This window comes from Coturnix japonica, chromosome 1, assembly GCF_054131305.1.
Source record: "Coturnix japonica strain WE chromosome 1, WE-NBRP24, whole genome shotgun sequence".
Classification (NCBI taxonomy): Eukaryota; Metazoa; Chordata; class Aves; order Galliformes; family Phasianidae; genus Coturnix; species Coturnix japonica.
In genome coordinates, this window is record NC_140663.1 from 38,079,437 (window position 1) to 38,096,156 (window position 16,720).

General features: G+C 35.6%; 1 protein-coding gene across 4 annotated transcripts in view; it reads right to left on the reverse strand.

The window, feature by feature from the left end:
* Positions 1–16,720, reverse strand: part of MGAT4C (MGAT4 family member C) — a 256,593-nt gene that overhangs the window by 101,776 nt on the left and 138,097 nt on the right. For 2 of the 4 annotated variants that reach the window (XR_014942900.1, XM_085538100.1), the window contains exon 1: positions 14,733–14,976. The exons of 1 other annotated variant lie outside the window; for it this stretch is intronic. Coding sequence is in view for 2 of the 3 variants with exons in the window: in XM_085538100.1 (XP_085394226.1) it covers positions 14,733–14,858 (126 nt within the window). In the remaining variant the exon portion in view is untranslated. Of the gene's footprint in view, positions 1–7,875; positions 8,023–14,732; positions 14,977–16,720 lie in introns of those variants that run through there. One more of the 4 variants, XM_032443799.2, reaches the window with a different exon arrangement.

Sequence of the window (16,720 nt, forward strand, 5' to 3'; positions counted from 1 at the left end):
CTTTTGTTGTCTCAAAGCTTGCTTCCTGAGGCCTTTGTGATGATAAGACTCTGACTGGCGACTGCTAACTACCTAGGAGGGTGAATGGTGGGTGCTATTGTGCCATAGTGTCTCTGCTTATGATTGCAAAGATAAGCAGAAGCAGGACAAGCAGTCTTCTTCAGGGGTGCTGCTCGAAGGAGCTGACCACTGCAGAATAATGCTTGGGTCTGGCAACAGAGGCACCCCTCCTTTCTGGCTTATCTGTGGGTCAGGAATGTCACAAAACCAGGTTTTAAACCATTTTACAAAGAGCGTTTGCCTGCTTGTTTGGAAGTTCAGTGTTTGCTTGAGATATGTTCCCCAAAATTGAGTTGTAATCTTCAAACTTCAAAGAAGAAGAAAGCACAACCCCACAGAAATGGGGGATAAAAGGCCCTCACTAACCTGGGGACTATGGGAGACAAACTCACAAAGACACCTTTGATGGAGAATTCCTTGAGGGGAAAACCTTTTCGGAAGAACCCCTGGGACCGGCTTGCTGCGGAGCTCCCTGGCTTTCTCCCATCCTCTATGGTGATCAGACGAGTTCCCAAGATCAACGGACCTACTGTGTACCTCGCTGGACCCACGGTGGTGACTATCTCTTTTGCTCTCTGCAAAGAATCCTTGCTTATATTTCCTACCTTTCCTATGGCCTATCTTCCCTTTCCCGTCTCCCTAAAAAATGGCTAGGACTTTAATAAACTGGTTGGACCAACATTTGAACCATTGCTTCTTAATCTCACGCCAGGTATACACATATCAAAGAACCTTGCATCCCTCCTATAAATTGGAGCGAGACACAAGCACATACCAGGTTGAGATGAGAAAATTTCCTCATGGAGTCTCTAAAAGTACTTTGTAGGAAGGCTCTTCTGAAGACATGGAAAGCTGTTGACAATTCCATAGAATTCAGATATTTGACTGAATTTTGTTAAGGCAAGTGATTAATTCTCATCTGCATGTCCATGAAGCATTCAGAGAGGTAGAGAGGCAGGAGGAAGATTTCAAATGGTATCCTGCTGGGCTACTCATCCCCAGATTCATTATCCTATCAAAGGCCAATCTTCACAAGCCCAACTGGCTTCGGGGGCACAATGGCAAGAGGCAAAACTGAAATAAGGACTCCTAAGGACTGAACAGGCCCCCCCTAAGGCAGTTTCAGTAGACTCTCAACCCCATTGTCCAAGCCTGGATCTCATCAAGGTGAGTAATCAATCAGAGCAGCTTTTCTGCAGAGTAAGGAATGTTGCAGAAGGACACTTTATTGGATACAGGAGAAAAGCAGTGTGCAATTGCACAGAAATTATAGTATCCTCAGGAAAGGAAACAAAGACAGAAAAAAATAAGAAATATAAATGATATGGAGAGGAATAAGAAAAGTGAGAGTTAAGATGATAAAAAAGAACTGGTTGTTTATAAGCAGTTTCTTCTTCAGTATCCTTGCCTGGCTGTACCCTGCACCTCATTGGTGCAGTCTGTCCTACTGATTCTTTGCACCTGTGTGTATAGGACTGGGAGAGAAGCAGTTGGGAGTAAGACTTCAGCTAGGAGGTCCCAGCATCTGTGGTGCAGTCACAAGCATGAGCTTAGGAATGACTGGGAGTGGATACCCAGTTGGTAAGCAGCTGATGCATTCTGGGAGAAGAGTGTGTGGGGGGTAGATCTCTGAGGTCCTGTCTTCAGTGTGAGAGTGCCTGTATGACTGTATGGGTGAGAGAATGTAGTATCAGGAACTGTAAGTACTAAGATATAGGAGGTAGGTGTGGCCAGCTGTGTATATATGCATATATGTATATGTGGTACATATGTGTGTTCTGCATGCATGTGCCAGCAAGAAATGCATCTTCACTACAGCCTGGACCAAAGGACAAGGAGTGGCAGGAATCTTGCCTCTCTGTTGGATCTGGACATTGGATACAACCTGTTACATTTTTCCCAACACATTCAAGATTTTTATTGTACTATGAAGAGTTTCTCATATGCCAGCACAGTACATACTGTTATTTGCAAATGAATGATCTACTTAAAAAGGTAAACGAATCTTCAGTATGTCTGTTAGCTGCATTCTTCTACTTCATTTTTACTGACTTAGGCTGAATTTTGCCAGCAAGAACCATGTAGAAGGTATCATTATCTGGATGCTGGTCAGTAATCATATCTCATGACAATATATATTAACATCCACAAAATTAATATAAAATAATAAGTTTAGAAGTAAGAACTCCCTGCTTTTCCAGTACCAGATCACATAAAAGCACAACCAAAAACTTTTAATTGATGGAAGGCCATGTCTTCATGTACTTAGAGGATTGTTATGTAATTTGAAAATAAGAAAAATAAATAAAAATATTTTGTTTAAAAAAATATTAAAACTGACTGAAAATGCCTGTGGGCCAATGATGTAACACTGGTTTAAACTGAATGGTATTCTCTTCAACGAACTCTATCAAAGATCTCTGTTCAGGTTCTCTGACTTGAACAATTGTCTTTGTAGACCAAACATTTGTTCCGAAACAATTAAGGTTTTTAATACTCTTTTTTTGCCTCAAAGTATTATACACATATATAAAATTTAAGTTTATAAATAAGTAAATAAATAATAGTAATAAATTAATAAATCATAAATAAGTCATTATGAATTTATTTATTATGATTACTTTAAAGAGAAGAAACTTGTCAGGATTCTTTACCAATTGTATATATTCCCTAGACACAATCATTTCCAGTTTTAGCAGCAGCAGCATCAAGCATGTATGCATGTATGTTTTGTCAGGTGAAATAAATATTTCACAGATAATGTCCCTGAATACACTTCAAAGAAACAGTTTGTGTACCTAAGAAAAACTGAGTAACAGATTAAATGATCAAACTGTATTTATTTATTTATTTATTTTTCCTCAGAATCATAGAATATTCATAGCATAATGAAGTCCAAAACCTGGCTCTGAGCGGGACTACACAAAAATAAAACAATGTTTCTGATAGCAGAGTCCAAATGCAGGTTTGGCGCTGTGACCAATGCTGTGGAAAGCGCATTCCAGTGCTTAACCACCCCCTGGTAAAAAACATTTTCCAAATACACATATTGAAAACCAAGACATTCTATCTGATCCTATTACTGTCACCACAAAAAAGAGATTGGTGTCTGTCTCCTCTCATGAGGAACTCTAATATATAGTGGAGCCTTTTGGCTACCAGGGCACACTGCTGCAAGAATTACAACATCAGAATCACAAAATGGTTCAGATGGGAAGGGATTTCTGGAGGTCATCTTCTCCAACTCTCATTCTCAAGCAGAGACACCTAGAGTGGGTTGCCCAGGTCCATGGATATAACCTTTATAAATACCACACTGACAGCCATACTACACATGCTATTTGGCCAGTAACTTCTGTGATTGAGATCCTGATCTTGCCTTTCTTTCATTGTCTTTGTCTTATCCCATAACTTTTCATAAAATTTATTATTTTCTTATCTAAACTTTATTGCTCTGTTAAATTAGCTTATATAATAAAAAAAAATCTCAGGAGATAGGGGAATGGGTTTTTCTCATAAAAAGCAGAAAAATAATACTTTCTTATGAAAATAGAGGTGCTTTTTGAAAGAGGTTATGAACTACAGATTGCTTACTTGGAGTATCATAGATACCAATTAAATATTTTTCACTGATCATAACTGAACACTGATCTTGAAAGGTGTAAAGCTGAAGTGTAAATTATACAGAGATGACTGAGGAAAATTAGGTTCATGAATGAATAACTGATTATTTTCAGAAAGGAGTATGTGAGTCTGTGCCTCTGGGCATGTTAAATTGAATTTACCTACAATTCTGCTTTACACAGTTGGAAATCCACGTTAGCACTAAAACTGACATTATGTAGACTCTATTTTCAGATGAACAAATTACTTTTGTAAACCTGAAGCTATACTGTAATGATACTTGTGATGAAATTGGAAGTCAATCATAAGATTTCATCTAATATCTCATAAATCCTATCAAATTTTGCTACTGCAAGTGTAGTTGGTAGCACTGAAAAAATACACATCCCACATCAATAAAGTTGTTCATTACTGGTATAAGCACAGAAGAGCTGTCACCAATGCATGATACCCATGCAATCTAGCACTTAATGTGAAAGCAGCATCAACAAATCTTTTCCAAGACTGCTTGAATTACCTCAGTAATCTTTACCAAATAAAATCAGAAATGAAAAAGTGGCATTTAGAATATCATCTTTATTTTTCTTTCAACAAGTTTTAAACAGCATATGTTCTATCAAGTTCTTATTTTTACATCTCTATATTATAAAATATACTAAACTTTTTACTATTTTAATGTCTCAATAATGCTGAAACTGAGTTTCATTTAAGGATACAAACAACACCTTACTTGAAACTGTCCTTTCCTTTTATATTATTTTTTGAGTATTTAATATTCTAATTCTATTACAGAGTAAGAGATTATTTTGAAATTGGGCCAAAAATTATTCAAAAGTAGAAGATCTGTAAATTTTAGCCATGCTAGTATGATTAATTTGCAGCTGGTCATTGTGCTGCTCAGACCACAAGTACTGAATGAAGAAGACACTGGTCAAATTTCTTGGCTCTAAAGACTGTTGAACATCACAAGAATAGAGTTCAGTTGTTTATCATTTAATCTGAAATTATACCTAATGAAACAGTCAATATAAGTAAAAAATGTTATTTTTAGGTTGCATACAGATGTGTTTCCTGGTGAAATCTAGACCTACGGGAACCTAGGTTCTACTACTAGAACTACTAGATGTGTGGGTCATGCTGCTGGTCTGAATGATCAGGGAGAGAAGATCCTCTCCCATATTCCTTCAGATCCATCTAGCTGATCTTATTAGATCTGACTTTTTATGTCCAAATATCAGTGGGTTTTGTACAGTTTAAGGAGACAGACCATAGAGCTACAAGCTGTACAGGTTTTATCCATCACCCAGAAAACCTAACAGTATCAAACATTCCTCACTCTCAATAATTTTTAACAGATATTTTTGGGGATTGTAAACATTTTGGGAAAGTAAAAAGCAAAAGTAGCTCCGGGGGGTCTGAAGAAATTAAAGGTCTCCTCACTGTTCTTTCAGCTATACTGATATTTTATGTAGACACGTAAAGATTTAAAAGCCTGCAGATTCCAAGTTGTAATCAGTTAAATATCTTGCAGAATTATTTATAATGATTGTTAATACTACAGAATGAGTGGTTAATCCACTAATTATTTTAAAATTTGCATGTGTGATTAAAGTAGACACTTACTGGCTCATTAAAACATGTCATCTTTAAACTGTTAATCTCAGAGTATATCTCCTTAAATCAGTGGGTTTGCAATGATGGATGTAGACACAATAGGCTTTTAACCTATACAAAATCTGTGCAGAAAATCAAGAAGATCTCAAAGAAGCCAATCTGAGCTCTCTAATACTAAAGGATCTGATAATCTTAGCTGACAAAATTTGGTCACAAGCATGAAGGGCCACAGAAACTCAGAAAATGTGTGCACCAACATTGACCAGAGCAGCATGAGTTAGAAGGATAAAGTACTTCCATACTACAGACACAGAAAATTGCAGATTCATTTTACCTTTCATGAATCTTTAACTTTAAAGAAGTGAAGCCAGGTGAAGTATAAAGGAATTTATTTCTTTTCCTTGTACTAGAGGCACCAAAAGAAGACTTCACCTGAAGACTACAGGCAAGTACATTTACTTTAGAACAAGCTCTCATTAGTACATACTCAGACATCCTCTTTCTGAAGAGGCACACATCTATTAGGATACCTTGGCAGTTAGTTAGCACCTACAAGTTCTTCTCTGACAACAGCAAGTTTAAGATATGTGTGAGAAGTAATGGTCTTCCTTTCTGCCAAAAGCTTATCCCTGTCCTGAATCGCAGGTAAATGAAAAGTTGCAAACCTTCACCCAGGAAAGATATCACAACAAATATCTTCATTTTCTCTGTTCTTCACAGAAAGAAAACAAACAAACAAACAAAACTATATTAACCAACTTTAAGATCTAAGGATTAATAATGTAGGCTTACAGGTAAGGAATGCAGAACAGTGTAGGAAACCATACTATGAAAGAGATACTTCTTTTGTGATTTAAAGGTGGCATCAAAGTAGTAAGAGAACAAGGGGTATTAATATGTTAAGTAACATTTCTCATGGAGCATAAGATCGAGATCAAACTGTTTTAGACACTAAATTTAAGTGTTACACTGCTTAAAATACGAGTGATCAGTGAGCAGTGCAGATGACGCCATGTATGTATCAGTTAAACATCTCTGAGTGATGAACAATTAAGTTTATATACTGAACAGAAATTCACGTCAAGATATCTACAGACAGCACCATGTCTTGCTGTGAGATACATACAATCTGTGGTTTGCATTGCTGTCCCTGTTTCCAGTCATCCATATCAAATTGCCCAGAATTGTGCTTTTAGAGGCCAGTATGGATGCAAAGGTCTGGGATTCTCATTCCAAAGAAAACATGGCAATTACGCACAGGAAAAAGAAAAAGAAAAAACAAAAAAACATCCACTGGAGAAAAGTCAAGAAATAATCAGTTGTCATTCATCAGGGCACTACAAAGCTCAATGACAATTGATTTTCTTAATAGCCAGAATTTTCCCACTTTCCTATTGTTTCACACTGCCCTGGATTCAACTGACTAAAGAGATCCCTGTCTCCCCACTGTGCGTGCCTGCCTGTCAGTGTGTGCTATGATCCTAGAAAGACAACATAGGTTTCAGACAGATGATCTCAGATGCTTAACCTACAATTAAATTTCCAGATTCTTCTCATCTTGTTAAATACAAAAATGGAGTTGCTTAAAAGCTTTTACCTCAAATGCAGTACAGTACCTGGAATTTAACGTAGAGCATACCGTATGTGATAATTTCTAATATATTTGTAGATATATAAAAAGAATCGTTCTCTTGGAAGAAGAAAGCTCAGTGAGAAGTTGGATTAAAATTGATCTGTCTAATACATTGAAATAACTGAAAATGATTAGAACTGCTCAGAAATGAAGCATCATTACAATGCAAACATTTAGAGTTTTAGTCTCAGGATTCATCTAGATGTACATAGAAAGAAGAATATGCAGTTGTGCAACTAACTATATTTGTTCCAGTCAATGATGTTCTGAATGCCTGTCATAGTCCTTCCCAGTTCATAGAATTCTGAAACATTTAACAAAGTCAATCTAATCATTTCTCTTGCTGTAACAATCCTGGAGCTCAGCAGGCCTACTACAGCATCAGTGTGAAACACTGTGAAGTCCAGGAGGGAATTTACTGCAAGAGTGCGAGATACTGATACCTCTTCTGTCTGTCACAGGAAGGAAGTTAACAAGTCCACTGAGGATTTGGGTCTGCTTATTCTGTTGTCTACTTCTAATTTAGAAGTAACCTAAAGGTCTCTGTCAGCTACAGGAAAGAAACAATTACCCAACTGGGAAAGAAACATTATCTTCTAAATTTTTCTGATTACACACACACACACACACACACACACACACAATCTTTTTAGAGGACAGTAGCCTTCAGGACTCTTATCTGTTCTAGAAAGATATCAAAGAACTACTTATAATTCCGAGCAACCATAGAAAATAGTATGATATACAGGACTCTATGTTGTCTTACTAAATTTTATTTTATGCAAGCTAAATTAGAGCAGAGGAAAAACTAACTTTAAAGATTTAGAAGATATTGAAAAGCTTTAAAGATAAAGAGCTACAATTGCACATGAAATGATTAGAATGTCTCAGGAAATATTTAATAGACTGTGACTTCATAACATAGTGTACATGAAAAGTATTACCTTCATGGTTTGTTCTATAGTGTGTTTTTAAGAACTGCACATTTCCGCGTCCTTCCTGGCATCCCTCCAAAAGAAGATAGACACATTCTCCAGTGATCGTCCCAGGTGATGAGTATCATCTGAGTTCTAGTGATACGGTTCCAGCATCTATACATACATGCAATAAACACAGTTCCACCATTTATTTTTCCAAGAAACAAGGTTCGCTCTTCAACCCCAACTAATAACTTTTGAAGGCATTAAAATTAGATATCTTGGGAACATCTGTGAAATGCCTGTTAAAGCAAAACATAGTAATCCAGTTCTTACTATCAGTACTGCATGTTGCTGGAAGCTGTAAGCAGAAGCAGTAAGAAAACACATCTCTGCTGGATTCATATCATTTAGCACAAGTCAGTACTTGTTACTCATTCAGAAGGAAGAATGGCTCAGTTTCAAAGGCTTATGTAAAGATAACACAATTTTTTGTATAAATCACATAAAAATTAATCACTTAAAGGACATAAACACATCACAAGTCAAGTATCACTATTTCTAGGAATCATTAATACACTACATGTTCCTTCCTTCCTCTTCCTTATTTCTATATAAATTACAAGATGAAATGATGAAACAAGATGTAATAGTTGCCACTACTGCTAGCACATAGGATGTAGCAACTTTATAAGGACAGTAGCATTAAATAGTCTTTTTGATAAATTTGGAGGTTTTTGGGATTGGTAAGATTCAGATGTTCTTTCAAGGGAGAGTTAACATATGGTAATTCCTCTGCTTAAAATCCATGTGCAGACATGTCTTCTTTAGTTCAGATGTGTTAAAATATCATTAAGCCTCCTTTTTTCTGACATGTGACTGCATCTGGCCTTCTAGAAAACAGATCAAAATAATTTGCCCCCTTTTCTTCAAAAGAACAATGCTGTTGAAAAAAAATAAAAATAAATGAACACACATGCACAAATATACAAACATCTAACTTGTTCAAATCTTTCACAAATGAAAGTCATAACTTTTTCCTTCTATTTTTTTTCTGTCTAGTTACCGATATGTAGGATCCAGATGTCTGCTCTCCCTTTACAACTGAAAACAAGGGTAACTGAGAGAATGACTTCAGCACACCCCTTGTCAGTGCTACAGACCATTAGCAATGCCATAAATAGCACTATCAAATCCCAGATTGCAGATTCAGTCATAAAAGTGTCTACATTTCATGCTGATTCAGAGGGGCAGCAGCATTAACTGCAATCATCAAGGAATGTGACATCTCCACAGTATTTTCTACAGCTCACTGGTCTGGTGACAGGACGATTGTTAAAAATTAATGGAGACCATCAGATGTGGATAAGTACAGCTTGGCAACTGTGAAAGCCATACTTCCCATTTGTGAGCAATAATGTGATATTATTCTATGATAAATTGCATCAGATTATTTAGATTATGCTTCATTCAGGAGGTAGTAATTCTTCCTATTGATTAGAAATTTGATCACAGTATTCTATTTAACTCTTAAATTTATAAACCAGGAAAAAGGAGAAGATGAGTATTTTCACACTGTTTTCTATTTTTGCTCTGCTGAATATACTCTTTCATCTTCTCTTTATCTGCTTTTCCTTATCTATAATTATTAACTTCTCAGCTAAATAACACCTTGATCCTAAAACCCAAAGTTTATACAGGGATTGATTCTAATAGCTAATAGGCAGTGTATCAGTACATTTTGTCCAGCCCAAGGGGAGGAAGGGGCAGCAGGAGGGCAGGAGGAGCTGCCACCTTTAGGGACATGTGTAGGGCACTGCCTGAAGGGTGGACCCTGTGGTACAGAGCCATGTTGGAGCAGTGCTTGAAGAGCTGTAGCCCATGGGAAGCACACATATGATCAGTTCAAGAAGAACAGCATCAAGTGGGAGAGACCTCACCTGGAGCAGGGGCAGAGAATAACCTTGGAGGAATGGCAGAAAATAAGTGTTAAGAACTGATTACAGCTCACACTGGATGGCAGTTTGCTTTGTTTCACACTGTTCTTAGTCTGTTAATAATGGACAATAAATTATATTAAGCTCCCTGTCTTGAGACTATTTTGTCTGTTTTGGTAATTGCTGAGTGATTTCCCCATCCTTATCTCAACCTCTGAATCCTATTACACCCTATTTTCTCCTCCTCTTACTTTGTGGATGGAGGGTGATGTTTACCTGTCCAGTAGTGCTGAAACCAACATAAAGTTCCAGAACAATTTTGATACATTCTTAGTATCTTATGTGTATGCAGTTTTAGAAAGGAATAAAGGATTCAACCAAAACCTCGGGCCTGATTTCCTGGATTAAACTTTATTGCCTGTTTTGTTCAGAGATGGAGACTAAATTATTATACAGTTCAGAAGGTATTCAGTGTTTATATAAATAAGTGGATTGCCAACTGGAAAGACAAGTTGATTACACAATATCCCAGTTTAAATATACCCATATACTGTTAGTTAGAAGACATACAGACAATGAACTTGTCTTTGAAATTATGGATGTCAGAAACCTGATTCTTTAATCAAAGAAGGAAACTAGGCAAAGGCCATTTTTTTCTAAATTCAATATTTTGAATATCTGAATATTCCCTAATATTAGTGTTGGGATTGGAAGGAGAAAAAAAAAATTAAAAAATGAGCAATTTATGCCTTTTAAAAATAAAAATTCATTTAAATTTAGCTGACTTGTAATACTTGGAAAATATGAGGTACATATAAACAATAGTTAGAATATCTAATGGCAGACAAACAAATGTCCAGGGACAGGAAAAAGAAAAGTTCCAAGCACAGGAGGTAATGCTTGTCTGAAGGAAAAGGAGACAGCATGCTTCTCCCTGTTACCAGCCATGGAACAACATTTCTCGAACAGTCACATTTTCTGACCAGCAGTAAATATCTGTGAAATCTCAAAGTGTTGGGCCAGGCGCTTTGGTCAACAACTCTGCAGCTGCAGAAAGGAAGTCTGGACTTCCTTTTGAACATCTTGGAGCTGTGACTTCATTGTGCAGAAAATATTGGGTTATTATTATTGATTTTTTATTTGTATTGCTGGTGAGATTTACTTCTACTCAAAAATCCTGAAGATCTCAACTGGACTTTTCTAAAAATTTTGGAAGTTAAACACATAACCTAATCTATTTAGGTAAGTTGTTTTTATATAGAGAATTTGACACCTCCTGAGAGCAATTTAGCTCATCTATCTGAAATAACTGTCATAAAGATAGGATGAATAATTTTTTGAGGTAGTTTCTTTCTCTCCACAGATTATAAGAGCATTTTTCTGGACTGAAATTAGCTAAAATGACCCTCACCAAATAATGTAGGATGGACTTTATGCAATGAACATGCCACATTATTATGCTAAAAACATACAATTATGGAAACAGAAAGTAATCGTGCTATATGTAGGCAAAGGCTAAAACTGAAGCTGAAAAACCTTCTTAAACTGTGAACTGTAAACCCTTGTCCATTATATTTATTTATTTATTTTTTTATTTTATTTTATTTTTATGGGCAAGAGTTTCCACTGGAATTCATATGAGATTCAGAACAAAATGAAACAGGAAAACAAACAGCATCAAAAAAATTGTTGGCCTGTCTTGTGTGATAAGTGCACAATCTACATTACCAGTTCTCCAAATACAGACAGATGACCTGCTAGATTAAATTCAAGGCATGTTCTTTGCCTCAGTACAACTGGACTTTTTTCCAAAGGAAAACAATGAGTTGGAGGGATAGATGAGATCTCTCAAGGTAAAAAACTCTATAGTCCTTATCTCCTTTGACTTTACTGTCAGAGAAATTAAAAGGAAAAAGAAAAAAGAATAATCTTCATAATTCTGAAATTAAAAGGGTATTTATTTATTTAATAATCTCTTGGCCATCCTTCCCTAGCATCCTGACAGCAAACCTCAGTATTTTCAAGGTAGGCAAGGAGAATGATTGCAGCACAAAATTTTACATCTGTTTTTATAATAGAGATTTCTTAAAAGCGTCTCCTTGCAGTCTATCTTAGACAAACAAAAACCTGACCTTTGGATCAGGGCTTGGAGTACAGATGAAATCCCCTCCGTCTTACACTTGTTGTGGAGATACATTTGGCTACAGAAGAAAACATATTAGTAAAATCTGCTTTAATTTGTATTTTTTTAAGGATAACTTTCTTTAACCTGTTAAAGAAGATTAATTAATTTTATTTCTTGTTTATACTATAGGTGATATGAATACTTTCTCACCAATCACTGAAATGTCACACATCTGATTAACTGAAATATTTATTTTCTTTAGGAAATGTGTAGTGCTTTGGATTTATATAAAAGAATTCCCCTTTTATCATATTGCTCAAAATTTTCTGACAAGAGATATGAGTATTTTGTGTAGGAGGAATGACTCAAATCTTCATTCTAAGTTTTGTTACCTGATGCTATTGTGAAAATGTATAAGTTGACTCATTCATGGAAAACCAGACAAACTAAATAACCCATTTCCAAGATCAAGCAACATGAAGTGAATTCTTCCTTTAATAGAGTTGGTCATTGGCAGAATGACTTCAAGAGCATGCTTTGTGGACATTACCTGTCATTCAAGCACAGAACAGTGAGGACACTTTCCTAGACTAACAGTCAACCTATTGTGCAATTCATGTTCCACATTATCAGAGTTATCTTTAAGAGAGTATAGTTGTCAACACTGTTTTCTTTAGCCTAAAACCTGTGGCATTCTATTATTTCTAAGGCTAGGCTTGCTTTATGGATTGAAAGTAAGCAAAAACATACCAGTATTTTTCCTTGTCTTCCAGAAAGGACTTCTTTTTCTATTTGAAAGATTAAGCTAAACTACATGCTTCATTTCCTATATGAATTAGATTGCGATCTGTTTGGATTGTTGTACCACTGAGTTTCTCTGGCTTCCATAGGACTATGATTATCATTTGTTCAGGAAATGTACATCAGTACTTAAAAGGACTAAAATATTAAAAGCAGCTTTTTAATTATTTGGACAGAACATTGTGGGTGTATAGCACTTCAGCATTAAATCCATATCCATTATCCATTATCATCAAAATTACAGAATATTTGTTCATTTGTGGTTTTTTGGCTAAACCATTCAGGACAAAACATTTTTTGAGCTCTGTAATGAAGCCTTGTAATGAAGCACAGATAAATGATATGGTCCTAAACAGATACATTAAACTGAGAGAGAGTTTTAAAGTTAAAAAGCAAATGTGTTTGAAACTATTAGTTGAGAAACATATCTGCAAGGTTGGTATACATTAATTATGAGTTAAGTTTGATAATGATCTAAACAAGAAAGATAAAGTAGTAAAATGTCAAATATTTCCCTGCTTGAAGTCCATGATGAGACCACCTTTGAAATGGAATACCTGGAATTTTATAGTAGAAAGAAAACAAACCATAATGAATGCCTACATTCTAATTCCATCCATAAAGCCCTATCTATATAGAACATTTAATAGAAGCATAGGACTGTTTGGGAACATTAATCTGCATAGTTGAATTAACAACAGTAAATATTAGGAGCAGCAAAGGCTCACCTGAATTAGTAAAAAGTGTGAAAGTATAATAAGACTCAGAAACTCTACTCTCTTAAATGGTATTTTAAGCTGAGAATAGTATGTTCATCTGATACTGATTAGAGAAAATCTCATGGAATAAATGACTATATATCTATCATACAAGCACTTACAATACTCACTGCATGTGTCATTTCTTAAAACTTTGTGTTGTACAGTCAGGGATTACTGAAATAAATGCAGAGAAGTATTAAGTGCCCTAGGTATTTAGTGAATTCTAAGCAGTAAAAAATAAATTGCCATCAGGCTTTAAAATTAACTAGAGTCTACAGTTTGTTATCTCCTAATGGTTACACCACTTGACTAGTTAAACTGGTTATTGGAATCTTCATACAGTAGTCCCTGAACTACTTCAGTCAATTAAATCCTTTATTGTATTTGATTTATCAGTGTCAGTGTCACTTCTAATCTCTTAAATCTACATCAATGCAAAAGCTTTAAATGTACTTATTCTGTTGCAAAATTAGGAAGTTACAAAGACAGACTCCTTCCTCTCCCTCTCCTCCCTCTGTACAAACCACAGAGCTGCTAACAGTGTGAAAGATACAAACACTTCTTCAGTCTCTATGTATACACTTACACAACTACAAAAATGAGGCATTTATTTTAACATGAACTACAGATTATAAAGGGGAAATTATACAAGACAGCAAATAAAACAAAACTGGGTGGTTGGCATCAACATAGCATTCAATAAACACTTCTAATCTTTGACTCAGTTTATTATCACTTTAAGTTATGAAAAGTAAATAGAGCTTATTCCAGAACCTCAAATTTAAACATCTTGGTATTAGCCTTCATGGTTTTGGATTTACATCTGCAGAGTATCATAGAACATTTTTTAAAGTTGATATGACATTAAATTCCCTCTCTTCAAATCCCTCCATTTCTTTGTTCATCAACAAAAGCTGGATTTTAAAGTGAAAACACAGCTGTTAAAGGAAAGGAAAAATACAGACATTAAATTATTGTTCCAAGCAATGGTCTTGTCAGTGTAATCCTCTTTAGTTAACCTGAAGTGCACCACAAACAGCCAGACTATTAATTTCCATAATGTAAAGTAGAGTTTGCTAAATACCGTCTTGCTTTTCCTTTAAAGCATTCCCTCCCTAAAGCATCTCCCTTCTGCCAGTAAAAGCTACTCTTTACACATTATAGCTTCATAAGCCTCCCAACTATGAAAGCAATTCGCCTCGCAGGTTGGGCGTATCACCTTTATTCCAGCATAGAAGGTAAAACAGATCAGACTCTTACCAGACACAGAGAAAACAATTGGTTCTGCTCGATCTGGCCACGCCGGGTGTGAGCCGGCAGCTCGAGCGGTCCTTGGGCCTCACACGGCAGCGAGATAAGGGGCTCCCAGCGCGAGGCTGCCGGCATCCATCACGGCGGGGCTGGAACCGCGGCTGGGAGCTGCCCCGGCCGGGCTGGGTGCTCCGAGCAAGATGATGTCAGACACATCAACCGGGCGTCCTCTCATTGGCTTCTCTCACCTGGAATCATACCTTAACCCTAAACTGCCAGCCACAAATTGCAGTGTGTCTCTCTAACCACTATACAGACACACTCAGGGTGTTTTACTGTTTCTGTCATTTTTTATTCTCACTTGGAGAACAGAAGAAGCTGCCTCTTTGGGGAGCAGGGGTGGCAGGTGTTTGCAGCTTAACCACTGAATATAGCAAATAAATAAATAAATAAATAAGTAAAAACTAAGTTGCCTGAATTATTAAACAAGACCCCCAGGCAAGTGCATTTTCATAATCTGTTTACTAAATGACAGAAATCATCAAATTATTGTACAGAAGAGGTATTAAAGGAAAGGTTAATGCATGCAGCACCTGGAGAACTTTTTTTTTTTTTTTTTTTTTGAAATGATTTTTCATTGTCTTCTCTTAAGCTATGAGTTAAAATAAACACCAAAAAGGGGAAAAAAAAAAAAAAAAAAAAAAAAAGGAAAGTGAATTGAAAGATATTGCACCAGCACTATAATACTAACAGCAAAAGTAAAGAGATGTGCAAGCATCATAGATGTGCGCTTACTTACTTTTTGAACGTTAAGTAGCAACCTAGACATTCTGTAGTAAATGAGGCATGAAACATACTGCCAAATGTATGATATCCTAAATATAGTGACACTAAGTATTTTGCTATTACTAGCAATATGATAAATCATGTGAACTTTAAAATTACTCCAAATCAGTGCTTAAAGTACTGCTTTTTTTTTTTTTTTTTCCTCCTGTCACGTAAATATATTTTGACTTAAGTGACAGAAAACACTGTTGCAAAAAGGTAACAATCTTGTCTAATGCTGTCTGTATGTCATTTTTTTCTATATCATCTTTTTTTTTTTTTTTTTTTTCCCATCCAACAAAGCTAATTGCTTATTGAATGAATGAGAACCAAATTCAGTGTTTATTTATAGTAAAAGTAAATTACATATTATATAAGTCTATTTATGGTATCCTATGGGTCATGTAAAAGAATGTTTTTCTCCTTCATTTTAGAATCCTACTCAGTTTGTTCTCTGAAGGAACAAGAATAAATAATAATAATAATTTTTTAAAAAAGCAGGGGAAGAACAAACAAACAAACTAAAAAAAAAGAGCAATCAAACAAAAAAAAATCCAACCAACAAGAAGAAGACAATCAAGAAAGCAAACTACAGCTGGATGTGTTTTTAACTTAATACAAAAGATGTGAAGCATGACATTTCTATAATAAAACTGGTAAACAGATCTACCATTACCTTCTGGTCTTTCACCTTCTATCTATCTAAAGATAGAATATTAAATTCTGGGTACTTAATAAATAGCATTTCTGTGTGGGGAACTGGAGGCTAACCTATTAGTCAAAACATACTTTAGGCCAAACTGAAAGCCTCTGTTCATTTATTTCTGCTCAGAAAACATGGGAGTTCAGATGGAAATATAAATAAAAAAAAGATTCATTGCCATGCAAAGTGACATAAAACTGAATCACAGATCAGAAAAGATGAATTTGGACAATGGGAATGCCAGCTTTGTTTTGTACGATTGATGATAAAGGTAAGACATAGTAATCACTATGAACATATGAGATATGGTTAAAAGAAATATTGATGAGATAAAATATGCTTAGATGTATCATATATACAAGTTACATCCTCCTGAAAATTTGTTTTTCTAAATAGTCCAATCCAAACAGACACAGTGTCAACAATATCTGATTACATGGGTTGATTAAGTCTGAAAAAAATAAATTGA